At 50.2% G+C, this 16,977-nt stretch overlaps 4 protein-coding genes across 4 annotated transcripts; 2 read left to right on the top strand and 2 right to left on the bottom strand.

The window, feature by feature from the left end:
- Positions 1-745: 745 nt before the first annotated feature.
- H6S33_002341 (uncharacterized protein) lies at positions 746-2,512 on the bottom strand (the record flags this gene model as incomplete). The annotated part of the gene is made up of 1 exon (XM_044833718.1): positions 746-2,512. The coding sequence occupies one exon, from the start codon at positions 2,510-2,512 to the stop codon at positions 746-748; it is 1,767 nt and encodes a 588-aa protein (XP_044693484.1).
- A 3,244-nt stretch (positions 2,513-5,756) lies between these two features.
- H6S33_002340 (uncharacterized protein) lies at positions 5,757-7,927 on the bottom strand (the record flags this gene model as incomplete). Its single annotated transcript, XM_044833717.1, has 5 exons — positions 5,757-6,341; positions 6,390-6,975; positions 7,029-7,173; positions 7,231-7,504; positions 7,568-7,927. The coding sequence occupies 5 exons, from the start codon at positions 7,925-7,927 to the stop codon at positions 5,757-5,759; spliced, it is 1,950 nt and encodes a 649-aa protein (XP_044693483.1).
- An 813-nt stretch (positions 7,928-8,740) lies between these two features.
- Positions 8,741-9,990, top strand: H6S33_002339 (uncharacterized protein; the record flags this gene model as incomplete). Its single annotated transcript, XM_044833716.1, has 2 exons — positions 8,741-9,813; positions 9,876-9,990. 2 exons carry the CDS (start codon positions 8,741-8,743, stop codon positions 9,988-9,990), a joined length of 1,188 nt encoding a protein of 395 aa, XP_044693482.1.
- A 3,039-nt stretch (positions 9,991-13,029) lies between these two features.
- H6S33_002338 (uncharacterized protein) lies at positions 13,030-14,508 on the top strand (the record flags this gene model as incomplete). Its single annotated transcript, XM_044833715.1, has 3 exons — positions 13,030-13,742; positions 13,819-14,182; positions 14,251-14,508. 3 exons carry the CDS (start codon positions 13,030-13,032, stop codon positions 14,506-14,508), a joined length of 1,335 nt encoding a protein of 444 aa, XP_044693481.1.
- Between the last annotated feature and the right edge of the window lie 2,469 nt (positions 14,509-16,977).

Here is a 16,977-nt window from a genome sequence, read left to right as displayed (position 1 = left end):
AGGACCGGCTCGTATCCAGCAGATTCTAGCCCACGATCACACGATCGGGCTGGATCTCTCTCTATCCATCTATCTCGGATACTACAGCACGAAGAAGATGGCCTCAGATCGTTGCTTTACGGCTGCGGCATTTTATGAAGCCAGATAGGATCTTAAGAGAGGCATGAAGGATACCGTACCACCGTACACTACTATCATATTTTTTGTTCCATTTCTTTCAACTTAACTAGAGTACCAATGTATCCTTTGTTTTATCACTGTACTCACTTCATCCCTTGAGAGAACAACACAGTAGTATAGTTTTAAGCGCAACAGTGTATGCATGTATTAAGGTAGTTAGCTGTTCATTATTAGAGTATAGTTATAGTAGTTACTGTTTTTTCTGTCATCTCCATCGACAATTTAGTTTTCCCATTAAGCCCGCCCCCCCCCCCCCCCCAATATCTGTATGTAATAATAATAGTCCCGGCCCAGCCCATAAAAAAACAAAAGAGACGAAAGACGAAAAAAAAAACCAAAAGCTACTCAAAAAACGCCCGAAAGTCCAAACCCAAAAACAAAAGGAAGAAACAAAAAGAAAACCCAAAATGTCCAAAAGAGCGTCCGTTATTTCATACCGCTAGTAAAAGCCCAAAAACAAAAGAAAAGAGAAAAAAAACTTTTATACAAACCGACCACCAGGGCCCATCCAACAAAAGAAACACCATACCCCATGTCCATCATAACCTCATCTCATGACCACCACTCAGTTCGCATCCTGCCAATTCCTCCACTCACAGAAGCACCCCCTCGGATCCGTCTCCTCCTCCTGAACAGTATTCTTCAGCTCACCCCCCTCCTGCATGTAATAGACCGGCCCCTTCTCGCCCATCCTATCCTCAAACACGCTCACCGCATACGGGAAAAACGTATCCGTGCTCCTCGGAGTAGTCGGGTACCTCAGTCCCTGCTCTCCAATCAGATCCTTGAGCCCGCTCGTCCTCTGCTTCGTCCAGATGACAACCCTCAACCTCGTGTTCTCCCACGTGACCTGCTTCGCGCCGCTGATCCCCGCACCAACACCGCTCGGGTCGTCAGACGCCTTAGTGAAATCCGTGACCTCCGCGGGCGTTGCGGCGAGGACGTTGATGGTCTTCTTGTAGTGGACAAAGAAGCCGTAGTGCTCAGTATCGAGACCGCGGTCAAAGAGGCGGAGCTGTTGGTTGCGGAGGATGGCCGGGAGCATCTGCGCAGTTGCCGAGCTGGGCGCCTGGCGCTTCTCGTTATTTGAGGAATCTTCGGAGGAGGATGATGTTGAGGTTGAGGCAATGGTGATGGGCTTGCTCTCATCCGTCTGCATGGACAGATAGAACTGAGTTAGCTCCCCGACCTTGTTATCGGCCACGATGCCGTCCTCGCCGGCCACTGCGGCATAGTCAGTGTCGTTTGGCACGAGCGCTGGAACAGGCGCCCAGGTGCCCATCTTGCTGTTTGTGCTGTTTCGCAGCGCAATCGTGAAGATGAACTCTGGCAGCCCCGAGCTGTTACTCGGGAACTTTGAGTCAGTCGGGAGCGCACAGCTCCACAGCGTTCGTGGCTGCACACATGTCGTTGACGGCGTCTCTGCCGGGCCCTGCGGTGATATCACAACCACGCCCGTGGGCAGCACGGGGAAGGCCGTTACATCGAACGGCGGCACGGATGACTCTGCCGCCTTATTGGCAGTATTGGAGTTCTTCATTGTCCCAAAGAGGACGCCGAGGACAATGATCGAGATCAGGACCGTCGCACCGATTATGCCAATGATCCATTTGGTGTTTTTTGATATTTTGCGTCTCTTCTCGCCTCCGCCGAGGGACTCCTCAGCACCAAATATCCTCCACGACGCCTTCCGCTGGCTCTGGCTCTGGCCGCGGGCGAGGTCCCCGCTGAGGGCCAGTGGGTATACCTGTCTCTGCCCACTGAAGCGTCTTGGCACATTAGCATTCGAGACGAATCGCTGCGGGTGCTGTCCGCGGGAGTGGGCGGCCGCGGGGATAGAGAGGTCCGTCGGGAGCTGGTGGGCGGCGATACTAGCTCTGCTTGCGCGGACACCGCCAATTGGCATGGAGCGGCGGTTGTAACGCTCATATGGCGGTGGTGCGGGCTCATTCGCTACAATATCTGTGTGTGCCTCTCTGTGCACGCCTCCCGGGAGTGCGTTGGACTGCACTATTGCCGGTGCGGCCTGTTGGGGTATTATTAGCGGTGGTGGCGGCGACGCACGCGGTGGGATTGGAGGCACTAGGCTAGCGGTTGAGGCGTTTGCCGGGTGTGCCTCGGCGCCCGCGGGTGAGGCCGGGGTGAAGTTGAAGTTGAAGGCGGTGAAGCCGGAGAGGCGGTATGGCTGGTTCTGGCCGACGGGGGAGGGCGTCAGCGGGGAGACGCTATCGGTATAGTCGCTGTCGCTGTTGTTTGGAGACTCTGGAGAGAGATGCGGTGAAAGGTGGAGGGGAGATGTCCGGGGGTCCAGGGTAAGGAATGGGGGTGACATTGTTTAAAGTGGTTGTTTTTGAGGACTTTTCTAATTAGTGTATCTAGTATTTTTTTTATCGAAATAACTCCCAAAGTATAGAACTGAAGAGATTTCTTCTGAAAAAAAAAAAAAAAAATAGAGAACAGAGAAAAGACAACCAGGTCTATCTAATAATAAAAAGTAAAAGCGCAAAGACCTAATAGAAGTGATAATATGGTCTACCTGAGACTTGAAAACAGCTGAAAACCCCCCAAAAAAAAGAAAAAGAAAAGAAACGAATAACCAGTCGTTGCTGTCGTCAACGACAAAGGGAGGAGGGGGAGGAGGGGAGGGAGAGGGAGAGATATCGAAATAAGACCATAAAAGTGTAAGGCAAAAACAAAACCACCACCTCGACAGAGGGCCAGAGGGCGTATCTTAATAGCAGTTGCACTCTCCCCGCCTCCTCAACACCTTGCCACAGCAAGGATGGTTTCTCAGGCGTCTAAGGGATTGGATACGTTACAGTTCCGCATGCGTCCGCTGATTGCCATAGGTCGCACTCACTGAGACTTTGCTTTCTCTCAGTCTTAGACATTTCGTTCCCTCCGACTTTGATGGCGGTTGTGTAACCCAGGTCGTTCGCCATAGCTGCTTGCTTGCATGCTGCGCGCTGTAACTACTCGTATTTTCCTGACGTTTGTAAAAGGAACCGCTATTGCATACCATACTAAATTGTGGACTTGGCGCGTATTTGTATGGTATGCAATAGTGGTTCCTTTTACAAACGTCAGGAAGATACGAGTACAAGAGTCGACTTGCACCCCCCGTCCCCTCCCATATCGGCTAGGTCGCCCCCTGCAGCGACAACTCGAACCGGGGGGAGAGGGGTGCACTCATGTTTAAGCGCTGGACAGCGTTTCAGGGGCAAGGGGATGATTGGCCAGCATCCAACGTTCTGTATGTAGCAGTGTTCCGAATGACTGATTCTGCTGCTGCTGCTGCTGCTTCTCTGGGATGATGTATTAAGGCACCGAAATAAACCAATGCGAGCGGATATTGGGTCTGAAATGGCACAACCTATCCTGGGAGGGAGGGGAGGTTGATGATGTGTGTGAGAGTAGTTAGAGCAGAGAGGGAAAAAGAGAGACAAGAGACTGACCCAGACAGAGGTAGCTGCTCTATTTCAGCCGCCAGTCAGTCGATTTTAGGTTTTTTAAGCTCGCAGCATGTGTAACAGGACAGGCATCTCACGGACCAGCCTTTCTTTTTAGCAACACACCCAAACCAGACACAACCACAGACATACACCACAGACATCACACAGCACTCTGCACACACACCACAGGCTGGCCAAGAGCTCGCCTATGTAGGTACGCAGGACGAGAGAAACTGTCATCCGGCCTGTTAATTACACAATCATGTGTTTCAGACCCACCATGAAGAAAAATCTTCTCCTCGAGAGCATGTATATACGGTATGGATGCGGAACCTTCGGGACTCCTCGATCAGGGAAGTCTACTCTACGGAATTGACAACAAGACAATATCTCAAAAACACCACTCACCGCTACATACTGTAGCCAGCCAGTCAGCCTCCGAAAAATCCCTACTATAGAATACTCACAGAGCGCGTAATTCCTGTAGCTTTCCTACCTACATTCACATACATCCAAGCCGCCTACTAAACCAACTACATGTACATCATGTAAGTTCTCACGCTACAAATAGTGCCTCTAGATCTTTGCTGCCTGCCCGCCTACCTACCTCCCCTCCAGACCCACGGCAATGCAAAAAAAAAAAAGCCGTTAAAAGGTCTCAAATCCACATTCCGCACCTCACTGCACCGCAGGCGTGCGTCCAAAGGCATTTCTACTCTTCCATGAATACCACTACCGGCGCTGCACCTCTGCGGCTAAGCAGAACAAATCCACATCAAGCGCCTGTCTCATTTCCAAAATCAGAATCTTTCCTCTACTAAATTTCCCATTTTTCCCCATTAAGAACAAGATCAAGGCCTAACTACATATAGCTGACGTGAGCTCTCTCTCCAACTACATACCCAGCCGACGATCCCCGTGCTCTGGTCCAAGATTTGTCTTTCGAGTGATCCATGGCTAAATAGCCCCCCCCCCCCCCAAAAAAAAAACACCACACCCCAGGGCGCGTACTACGCCGCACCTCTACACCCACCTATCTAGCTAGAACCACTCCCCATATAGTACAAGCATCACCCTACTACGTACCCATACCCCATATCCCTCCAAGCGCGAACCCAAACCGCCGCAGAGGCAGTGCGAGTGACAACGTATGACGCACGCTGATTGGCCACAGCCGATTGGGTGCCAATGCCAAGCGTGGTTGGTTTCATCTATCTGCAGCGCTCAAACAGGGCTGTCTACATGCTCTACCTACTCACTCTATGGTGGGTGGAGGTGGTGTAGGTAGGGCAGGGCAGGGCATGGCATACGCGTGGTGTATATGTGAAACTCTGATCTGGAGTAGAGGTGTTGATGTGTATGTGCGATGAAACGGTTGTACTTGTGGGTGCGGTGCGTGTGGTGGCCGGCCGTTACTTGACTTGCTTGCTTTGTTGCTTCACGTCGACGTCTTGCTTTTTTGGCTGGCAGTATTTGTCACTGAACATGCTAGCTAGGTACAGCCACTCTGCAAAAGTGTTCGTGATTCCGATTTCCGAGTGAGACATTTCTCTATATGTAACTCTGGCGGACCATTAAAAAAGCCCCAAGAGAAAACCTTCCCAGTCACCAATGGAGCCCGGAATCAATGAAGAATAAGATTAATGACCTATCTTCTTTTATATATAGTCAGTCTGGTACATATGCTACTGGGCATGTTCTAGAAGGTTTACTCTGCAGTCAACTCTAGATCGATATAAGGATACGGTCGGGACAGGAAATCAGTATCCTTGTAAGGCGAGTATCATTACAAGTAAGGAGGGATAGGTAAAACAGTATTTCGGGACCGCCAATTGCGTTCATTATAACAAGAGTATAACTATGCAGTATCACTATAAAGAGAGTCTACTTAGTACTGTAGTTTAACATATCTTAGCTTTTAACTGCATTTCGCTGCATGTACTTCTAGAAATCTTCAATCTTGATAGGAACACAATAAACGTTCACAGCCCAATGAAAACACAATAAACATTGACAGGCTGTAGACTACATTCTACTAAATGGAGCTCTTTATTTTTTACAACAAAACCACAAAACCACAAAGCCCCCCGCCCCCGCCCCCCAAACACACAAGCAGCAAATCCCTTACCACTTCCCCCCCTTCTTCTTCTTCTTCTTGTTCGCCCCCCCACCCGGCCCCCCACCGGCCTTCTTCAACAACTCCCCACCCAGCACCTCCGAGCTCTCACCCGCCGCCGTCGGCCCACCCTGCGTCGCCCCAGCCGCCTTCTTCTTATCCTTCCTGCCCTTCGGCCTATACGTACTCCTATCCCTCTCCGGCAGCCACCTCTCCGGATCCGCCGCCTTTCCCGGCTCTACATCCTTCGGCAGTCTCGTCTTCTTCTTCTTGACCTTCTTCGGCTTTACCTTCGGGCCCGCGTCCTCCTCCGCGGAGCGCTTCCTGCTCTGCTGCGCGACGCCGAGCGACTCAAGGGCCGCCGCATCAATGTCGGAGATGAGTGTCTGCACGGGCGTCAGCTTGGAGATGTGGGCGGGTGTGATCTGCGAGGGGTCGATGGTGGCGTATGAGGCGACCAGACCGGCGGTCGCGAACTTGTTCGTGGGATCGGCGGAGAGGAGGGAGGTGAAGAGTTCGCCGGCTGCGCGGAGGTCGGCGGAGTCGTCCGAGTCGAGCTGCGCTTTGCCGGAGGCTTGGAGGATTGTGGGGTTCTGCGGTTTGTTAGAATGATATATTCCATGGTTAGGGGATGTACTTACGGGGGTATCTGTGTTCTTCCAGAAGTCGCTGGCTTGTGATAGTAGGTCCTTCACATCCTTCTTTCGGGCCTGTGATTGGTACAGTGCTACCAAGAGCCCGACCAATCCAGGCTGGTACCGCTGTTCTGGTCCCAGCGCGGAAAGAAGCTTATCCATTGTCTGGATTGCACCAGTGATATTTTTGGATCTTATTCTGAGCTGGACCAGTGTCAAGGCCAGCCCTATATCTTTTGGATTTGCCGTCCACAAAGCCTCGACTTTGTTCTCTGCCGTTTTGCCCTTGACATTCCCGGCGTGTGCAGCTGCACTGATCACGCCATTTGCTGGATCGTTGGGGTAGGTCTGTGTGATTTTTGCAGCCTTCGCCTTGACGGAGGAGTGCTTGCCGACTTGGAAGTCGATCACGGCGTCGTTTCGCTCAATCGCGCGGGCTTGGAAGAGGAATGGGCGGGCGGTCGTGGTCTTTGCTGATGCGGTGGCAGTCTCTGCAGCGATGATGGATTTGTGGGGGTTGTAGTCGGGCAGACGGGAGGTTGCGGCGATCTCGTTGTAAGTTGCGATGAGCTTTAGGGCTGTGTCTGTAAGGCTATTGGAGGAGCTTAGCTTTGTGGGGCACCGGTATTATGTGTAAAAACTCACGTAGAAACTCCAAGCTCTTGGGAGCGGGCCATTGCGTCCTCGATTCGTCCAAGGTTGATGAGAGCGCATACTTCTTGGGCAATGATTGGGGTCAATTCCAGTTTCTTTTCCTCGTCCGACAAGTCTTCAAGAGCATTGCAAAGATCTATGATTACCCTAGTCAATACAATTCTCAATTGCGTCATACTTGAATACAACATACCCTTTGATCTTTTCAGCAATACCAAAGCTTGCCCATACTCTCCCCTCGCAAGACTGATGCACGCAGAATTGAACGCCGTCTCAAATGCATCCAAAGCGCCTCTATTAGGCTTCGTACTCTTGACCAAATGGCCCTGTCCCGCCCAAATAATCTGCGCATCCGCCGCAGTAGTATTCACACTCAGGTCATAATCCTCATTATCGACCTGCGTCATCCCATCCGCCAGCTCCTTGTATATCTTCGCCGCATGCACAAACCTCTCCGATCTATACGCCTACGCACCCAGTCAGCTCACCCACACCTTCCCCGCACCCAATGTGGGGAGGAAGAGACTAACAGCTTGAGCCTCAACATGTCTTAGCCCTCTCTTATTCCTATCCCCGCCGTCTGCAGCCTTCCTCGCGGCCTCCTCGGCCTCCTGCAGCCGACCAAGCTTATACAGACAATACGCCCTCTCGAGGGTAGCCGTCTCCGCCACCGCCTGGCCGTCCGCAGACTCAATGACCTTTATCGCATCGTCGTAGCGGTCGAGGCTGAGCAGGGCGACGATCTTCGTGTGCAGTGCGCGAGGATGGGCCTTGCTGGTGCTGAGCAGGCCGTCACAGTGGCGGAGGATCTCCTCGTGGTCTGCCTCGTCGTCGGTTAGGGTGAGGTTCTTGAGGAGGGATTCGAGCGATGCGGGGGTATAGTGGGCCATTGTGGTGTTGGGGGAGCGTGGTGGGGTAGGGTGGCCGGGCCTGGGGACGCGGGGATGGGACACGGTGGGCGTTGGTGGAGGGGTGTGTGTGTGTGGAGTGGTGGAGGTGTGCGGTGGCTTGGGTGGAGCTTGCGCCACAGCTCCGCGTGCGGTGCTTGTCACTCGGACTGTGGGGATTTGGGAATTGAGGTTTTCCCCTGGAGACGTAGCGTAACTATATGAATTATACTATGTTTTTGAGTATTTTAAAATATGTGTGCCCGCTCTTAGCCAGGAAGAGTAATAGATTAATTAATAGATGTCCAAATAAGTTATCACTTATTGCAACAAGCTTTCTCGATATTTGGTACGGCATATATGTTGCCACCAGTCGCGATAACTCGCGTTCTCGAGTCTCCCAAACGAGTCGAATATACTACAAACAATTCCTCTGGAATATTCAGACCAACATGAAGAATCTCCAGGTTACTTTCTTTTTAAGTATTCGAAATGACTTTCCTGCATGAGGACAGCCTTGCCAACATCTTATTATTCTGGACGGTTTAGTGAAAAATAAGGTCCAGGACTCGGTAAAATCTTCCAGCTGCAGGGTCGGCAGAGGATGCCTCCATGACTGACGTAGAGTACTCGCCGTGACCGGCACCCATACATGCAGTTATCTGGGACCTTACATACCCGCGATGAGGGTTTATGGCTTTCCAGCCAAACTATGTGTTTTTCAGACAGCTCAGAAATCTCATCGTCAGTGCCATTGATCACGACATATATATAACCCAATCACCACATCTCACCAGTCGCGACGAGTGATAAGTCATGCAGGACCACTCCGATTCGGACTATCCACCCACAAAGAGACGCAAACTAGAAGACTCCGATACTGCAGACACAGATACCACAGAGCCCACTGCTAGCACAGCTACCAATAGCAGCACAGCCACCGACAGCACAAGCACAGAAGCCACCGAACCCCCCACTGCACAATCCATCACTCGCACCCACCTCCTGCACCAAATCGAGTCCATCTTCCACTCCCTCACCACGACCCTCTCCTCTCCCACCGGCCCACATCCACTCACCCTCCTCCTCGCCCCCCGGCCCCGCCATCCCACCACCAGCATCACCCCCACCACCACCACCGCAATCTCCTTCCCCACCTCCGCCCACCGCTTCACCTCCATCCTCAAGATCCTCACCATCATCCACACCACCCTCACCACGCACCAGCCCCCCACCACAAAACGCGACATCTTCTACCAGCACCCCACCCTCTTCCGCACCCAGGCCGCCGTCGACCGCATCATCGACGACCTGACCGCCACGTTCCGCGTCCCCCGCCACGCGCTCGGCATCGTCGCCAGCGCCAAGGGCCTCGCCCACGGCGACTTCACCGCGAACGGCCGCACCTACAGTGCACCCGGCGGGGGCATCATCGTGCCGGGCGAGACGGGCGAGGTTGTCGTTGGCAGGGGCGTGGAGTATGTGCTGATTGTCGAGAAGGATGCAGTGTTCCGTACGCTTTGTAGCGGGGACGCATTGGGAGGGAAGGGGATTATAGTGACGGGGAAGGGGTATCCGGATGTTGCGACGCGGGAGCTAGTGAAGGAGTTGTCGGGGGCGTTGCCGGTGTTTGCGGTGGTGGATATGGACCCGTATGGGATTGAGATCATGGCCACGTATAAGTTTGGTAGTATTGCGCTGGCGCATGAGAGCCATAGGTTGGCGGTGGAGAGGGTTGAGTGGTTGGGGGTTAAGACTGGTGACCTTGAGGAGGTTATTAGGAGTGCTGAGGGGGAGGTGGAGGGGGTTATGGTGCTGACGGAGAGGGATAGGAGGAAGGCGGTGAAGATGCTGGGGAGGGAGTGGATGGAGAGGGTGCCGGAGTGGAGGTGAGTTCCATCCTTTGCTTATAGGAGCTATGGGTGGTTTTGGTTGACGGCGTGCGGTGTAGGAGTGAGATTCAGAAAATGTTGGTGCTGAATGTCAAAGTGGAGATTGAAATCCTGAGTAATAGCATACTGAAAGAGTGGATCAACAAGAGGATCTCTGAAATGATGAATTGCTAATGAAGGAGACAAATCTTTGTTAACTTGCTTTTAATTAATAGTTGCATTAGAAAACGCGTATATGCATGTAAGTATATACAATCTGACCCAAATTTGCATTCTAACCCCTCTGCACCAGGCCTGTGAGCGTGGTGAAAAGATAGGAAATTAGTACGGACTCATAGAGACTAGAATCCAGACCCAGGCAGGAGATATAATTTGTGCCCGAAGACATATGGGCATAGTTGCTCTAACAGAACATATCTTATAAATCCTAGAAGTTCGGGCAGAAAGAGTCTATTATATTGTCGACACGGCGTGAGGTATGTTTCGCTCTACCGATCATCTCCTTTCAACAGGACGTTGCGCATATATCAGTAGACTGTGGGCCGGAGAGATATCCAAGCCATCTTTATATACCTCAGTATTGCCTTTACTAGCTACTGGGTGTTTCTTTAGGGCAGATATTCAAAGCTCAAGTGCGCCGTCGCTCATGAAGATTGCGATCTCCTATAATTACTTCATAAGAAAGAGCCATATAATTGACAGTGTAAGAATACGATATTCAGTGTAGTAATACGATATTATATGATGATGCCGTATCCGTGGATTAAACCTAATACTCATGGGTCTTATTATGAATACCCCCTTTTTGTATTAGCAGTCGTTAGCCAGCTTCTAACTTTCCAAAAGCTTGGCTATATATCTGTAAATTGCTGTCAATTTATCCTGCTGGGCTACAATAAACCGGCACAACCCCCGTCATTGCCAATAATAATAATAGCGTAAATTATTTCTGATTATATGAAATTATAATTATAGCATAAGATTGACTTCTCGTGACCGAGTGAGCGTTCGTGAGTGAGTGGTATGGTATGCCAAATCCGATGGGTCGTTAACCTTAACCACTTGGACTCCCGTATTCCTTTTTTTCTTTCTTTTTTTTTACTTTTTTGCACGTCATTACCACCGTCCGGTACAAACTGCCGGTAATCACTGAATCCGCTTATCCACAATTTGCAAATTCCCAAAAGTAAAGTCTATTTGCCGATTGCCACGGAACGAAAGCTCCAGTACCCTCCTTTTTTCTGTTAGCTAGCTGGGAGCCCGCACTTGATGCCGAAAACCGCTACAGAAGGAAGGCGGGGTTGAATACGAAGGGGAAGGGAAGGAAGGAAAGGAATCTTCTATCGAGAAATTCCCTATCTTCCCTTCCCTCGCTCGCTTAGCAGCATCTGCCGAGGCCAATGTAATCAAGCTGCAGCCAAACCGCGACCTCCGGATCCCACTCTACCGATACATCTTTGGGTATAAATAGTTCCCATGGGGCATCTTAAGCTTTTTCCGAGGCCCTTTGAACCCCCCGACATTTGACAGCGGTGGTCGGGTTGTAGCCCGTGGGAATGGGATGGGATGGTTTAGAAAGGGTCTCGTATTTGGTTTTGGGAAACCTGGAAATTGGGCGAGCTTCTAATAATAGCGGTGCCACACTAAGGTCAGTAGAGTGGAGTGGAGTGGAGTGGAGTAAGCGATGGAAGGAGAGGAAGCAGAGGAAGAAGGATGGGCTGAAAAAACGTGGCGGCGCTGGGGTCAAACTGAGGCTGAAAGGTAGATAGCTAGGGTTAGGTCTTTCAGCTCCTTCTCCTCCTCCCCCAAGTTTTCCAGGAGCCGCTGCAAGATCAGATCTCATCAAAAAAAAGAAGGCAAAAAAGGAGGGAGGGAAAGCGAAGAAGGGTAAGGGGGGGGGGGGGGGGGGGGGTTGTTCCGGGAACTGGCTAGCCGCATGCAAACAAGCGTTGTTTGCGAAACGGCCCTGTCAGGTCCCTCCCTGGGCCCTGGAGAAGGTGTGAAACGGGAATTTACTTTGATTGATTGAAAGGGCTCAAAGGGGGTGCAAACCAGAGTGGGAGTGAGAGTGAAAAGTTGGATACCTAGATCTAGCCAATGCATCGGGATATGTTCTTACCTTGGGTTGTTTATTGGAGTCCTTCCTTAGCAATTGCATTCTATTGGGGTTAGTTAATAGGTTGGGTGATCTGGGAGTGCGTACGTACTACTCGAGGACAGATAGACGATTTTCGATTCCGTCCTTCCAAAGTGTAGTTTCTCACTGCGGTTATGTGCCTGGAAAAGCACTCGTTACGTAGATCTCGCACTCGATAAGGGCAGCTTGAGCCCGTAATCCTCATTTCGGTTTCCTAGGTCTATTCCCATTCCCAGTGCAGGAAGGAACAACGGAGGCCAAGAGATCAAAGAAGAAATATCTGATGTCTTCCCTCCCACCCTCATGGTCCAAGGGAGTGAGATTATTTGCACTTGGTTCTTTTCTTACATAACCTAACTAGTTGCCTCCTCTGTCAGTGCTCGTACTTACTCCTCCCCTTCGAATCTTAATTGTACTGTTTTCCCCTCTTCTCCTGCTTTGTCTTTGCTTTGCTTCGTCGAGGAGGATCATCATCATCATCACATTCCATCACATTCGTTTCTTCTGTTCATTACCGTTATTATCTACTCTACTTGTGAACTACATACTCTGCGTACTACATAATACCTATTGCGATCAAGCATTCAAGCAAGTACCCGTCATTTGGTAGCACTGCATACCAACAGCCAGGAGAGTCGAGTCGATATCAAGCTCCTCCTTACACCGGCAGAAACGTCAGTATCAGCGGTGAAGCCATTCTACATTACATTCCGGTCTCGCCCCCTTCTATCAAAAGTTTAACAACCTCACCCTTTCTTGGCTCCATATCTTTTCCCCCCCCCCTCGAAAGGAAAAAAAAAAATTCTTGGTTGTTGCCAGCTAGCATAGTTCGTAGTGCTAGAGAAGTTTCTCAAACAAAGCCTACATACATACAATAGCACCTACCCCCCAGTCCACCCCCCCAACCACCCACCGTGGCACCCACCAACAGACCACGTCGGCGCTCCACCGTCGGAAGCAGCACCGGCCCTCCAAACCTCGAAAGTATCGGCGTCAACTCTTCATCATCAGTCTCAATAAACAATTCCTTATCCACGCATCACTCCACACTCCCGCCAATTCCTCATACACCCCTTATGGGGGACTCCTCTGAAAGAGGCGGTGGAAGCTACTTCCCCGGCTCCCGGTCACCAACGCCGGGAATGTCAACGTCGAGAGCACACTCGCCTTCCCCGCGTGGGAATTCGCCTTCGTGGGGCAACAGCAACGGTAACAACAATAGCAGAATAAACGGCGGGGGTATAGGGGTTAATGGGGCGGCGAATGGGTATCCTTCGTTCGGCGCACGCAAGTTCCTGGGGAAGCATCTGCGGAAACTGTCGACATCGCTGCCTACGTACTCGCCAGTCTCGCCGGCCTTCTCGGCAACGCCTTCTACGCCTCACCGGTATTCGTCTGGCGCTTTTGGACGGGCGCGGGGATTGTTTCTGCGACGGTCGAGAGGCACGACTGTGATACTGCTGCTTGTGGCGGTAGTATTGTTCGTGTTTACGTATGTGCACCACAACCCAGTTAGCAGCAAAATCCGCAATGTTTCAGGAGGCAGTAAGGTTGTTATCATTTTAGCAGCCAATCAGGGCGGTGGAGTGATGACGTGGAAGGGCGCAAAGGAGTGGGCGGTAGAGAGGGACTCCATTGCGAACAAGAAGGCGTATGCGGAGCGCTGGGGATACCACTTGGAGATCAAGGACATGAGCACAAAAAAGAGGTATGCGCATGAATGGAGAGAGAGTTGGGAGAAGGTCGATGTCATCAAGCAGACGATGAGGCAGTATCCTAAGGCTGAGTGGTGAGTTCCCCCCCGCCCTTTTCCCGCCTATTCAACCGCTCAGAAGAATGTATTTTAATATTCCTGTAATGAATAGGTTCTGGTGGATGGATCTCCACACGTTCATCATGGAGCCCTCAATCTCACTACACTCGCATATCTTCAAGCACATGCAGAACGTCACCTACCGGGATATCAATGTCTACAACCCTCTCAAGATCACTCACCCACCGTCCAAGGAAGAATTCTTCTACCTCGATGAGGCCGCCCTCAGTCCGGTTGGCGACGACAAAGCTGAGAGCATCAATCTCATTGTCCCACAGGACTGTGGTGGCTTCAACCTAGGTAGCTTTCTCATCAAACGAAGCGAGTGGAGTGAGCGCCTACTCGATATATGGTGGGACCCGGTTGGCTATGAGCAGAAGCACATGGAGTGGGAACACAAAGAACAAGACGCTCTGGTATGCCGCCCCCATGGTCATTAACTGACTAATAGATATGGCGACAGAGATGCTAACATTTCCGGCAGGAGTACTTGTACACCAATCAGCCCTGGATCCGTACTGGAACAGCCTTCATCCCGCAGCGAATGATCAACTCTTTCCCTCCAGGTGCATGCGCAGACACCCCCAATGACCCGCGCATTTTCTACGACGAGAAAGACCGCGACTTTGTCGTCAACATGGCAGGATGCGAGTGGGGGCGGGACTGCTGGGGCGAGATGACGCACTACAGGCAGCTCAGCGAGAAGCTGAATAGCGGCTGGTGGAGGAAAAGCTTCGGCTAGGAGCGGGGCTAGTTTGTGCGCAAAAGATTGATACCAATTGTAATTTTCGTTTTTTCTTTTTTCTTTTTTGACTTAGTAATGTTGAACGCATCGGAGTAAAATAGAATGGAGGAGGAGAGGCCGGCCGGTTGGTGGGGGAGTGGAAAAATAGGGGAGCGGCGTGATTTTGCCAGTGGTGCGCGGGGACCTTCTTGAATATTTTTTTTTTCTTTCTATGATGGGTGTGTCTGTGTGGTTGTGGAATAGATGGGGACTGGAGTGAAGGGTTCCTTGCTTTGCACTGTTTTGTATTGTTTGAGGAAATGAAAGTTATGAATTTTTCCTTGAGCATGAGCTATGTAGTTAGAGCCAGCTAGAGCTATCTGGGTTGGCCGTAGCGATGTGTATTTATCGACCATTCTGAGTCTTGTTGATGGTTAAGACAGCTATGGTATGGTGCAGGCCTCGCATTTGGTGCCAGCAGATGGCAAAGTTGAATGGGAGATCAAATTTATTATTGTCCACTAGAAGCCCCCACAGCTATGGAAGGTCGGCCTAGTTCGTGGAAAGATATAAGGCACAAACCAACCAAGAACCTTCTACTACAGTTCCTTGGACCAAGTCTCAAAGCGTCTATGGAATGGATCATCAACTATCACTCGTCGATCTTTCACGACCACATGTCGAACCCGGCCCTCGAGCCTACGAGGCAGGACATATGTTATTTTCATTATGCATCATGGGGTACCCAGTGTGTCGAGAGTTATATGGGTATATAATATAGGCTTATTTATCGTATGGTTAGCCACTAAGTTGTATGCATGAATACATGTATTCCTGTACTGCCTGCAAACAATGGCACGCGTTTGCGTCGGGGGAGCCGGGTGGGATCATTGTTGGTTGTTAATGTAGCTTTATTGTAGTCTAGCTTGGTTTATGAGATGAGTCATGATCAACGATATGTTGTGGTAGTGAAGGTGGTTATCACACCAATTTGTAGTGCGATTGCTGTAAGAGAAGCGGTTCCTTTTTGAGCTTTTTTTTTCCTGCATGCTCTTTGTCCTACGAATTCTTGTGCAACTAATATATCGATATGCTGTAGGCGCAGGTTTATGTGTTCTTGGGCCATGATGATCTTAACAGGAAAGCCACTATGGTATATATATTTGGCACCGGAAACGTGGCCTCTGCCAGTGATACTGATCGATGCAAGCAGAGGGGCAGCCCCACCTTTAAAACCACCATACATATATATCTCAGAGGTGATGCATATATCTAAATACTTATGAGTGCTTTATTCTTATTGCTTAGCGGTGTTCCTCTTGGAGCTAAATCACGTTTCCAATAATCATTCCTTTGAGATATTAGAAAGCTTCGTGCAGCATATTACACGGTCCATGTACTCCGCCCCCGTACCGGATAAAACACATGTAGACTGAACTGGTCCAAGTCTTTTTCCAGCCCGGAACCGTCCATAACCACGCCTTGCAGCCGGTGAAGAATAAATATGACGTACTTATGCAGGCGTCAAAACGAGATATAATTTTTACAAAAGACGCGAGTGACAATCTGTGATCAACCACGACGCCAAGCTCCGCATCACAAACCCACATCTTGGCATGATTGGAGGTCCCATAGAATATTCATCCCATAGGTTGCTTGGCTTCGCAGTGCCGTTGTGTTTCTAACTTGCGCCTGCATAAAAACAATCCCTGCATCATGCAGAGTATGTAGCCAAGCCAAGAAATCAATTTTTATCTTCGTGGTACTCATTTTTTCAGCAACCATCACAGCACCGTTGGTGAAGGGGTATCATAGTTGCCTTCCATGAGAATAGATAGCAACTGGGAAGGGTTCGAGTCCCTTACGGCGCATTGTTTTTTTCTTTTTATTTTAACTTTTGAATAAGGTAAACACTTTCATGATAATTCTCACGATCTTATTCCTTTTCGCCTTTCCTATCATCTGGCTGACTGACTGACTGACCTGACAAATCCCATAAAAACCCAACCCGTTCATTTCATTTCACTCGAGCTCATTCCATCTCATCCCTCACGCATTTTTTTACCCCATCCCGGCCCAATACAGAAAAAGCCGACCAACAACAAGAAGTAGAGGAAGATAAGATACATACAACGGAAAATAAAAAGAAACGAAAATAAAGGGAAACAAAATGGGTATCCAGAACCAAAAAATCCAATCACCCTTTCCTTTTTTTCCTCCGTTCTTTGGACTCGAGATACCCTCCACCACCACCACCGCCTCCACCCTCACTATTGTACCGTATCCCTATCTCCCCACCCCCGGCAGCCATAACAATAGATTTAGTCAATCTAGAGTACAGAGAAAGAAGAAAAACTCCAGAACGAGATACCCCCGCTGTGCATATGTATAACGAAGGAGAAGAGAAACCCAATAAGAATAGTTGTGAAAAGAAAATCTGAAAAGCGGGGCAAGCAGAAAGAAGAAGAGATGATAGTATCAGTACAT

Source organism: Morchella sextelata, assembly GCF_020137385.1.
Source record: "Morchella sextelata strain SCLS chromosome Unknown scls_12, whole genome shotgun sequence".
Classification (NCBI taxonomy): domain Eukaryota; kingdom Fungi; phylum Ascomycota; class Pezizomycetes; order Pezizales; family Morchellaceae; genus Morchella; species Morchella sextelata.
The sequence above is the reverse complement of the archived record's forward strand: the minus strand, read 5'-3'. Positions and strand labels throughout refer to the sequence as shown.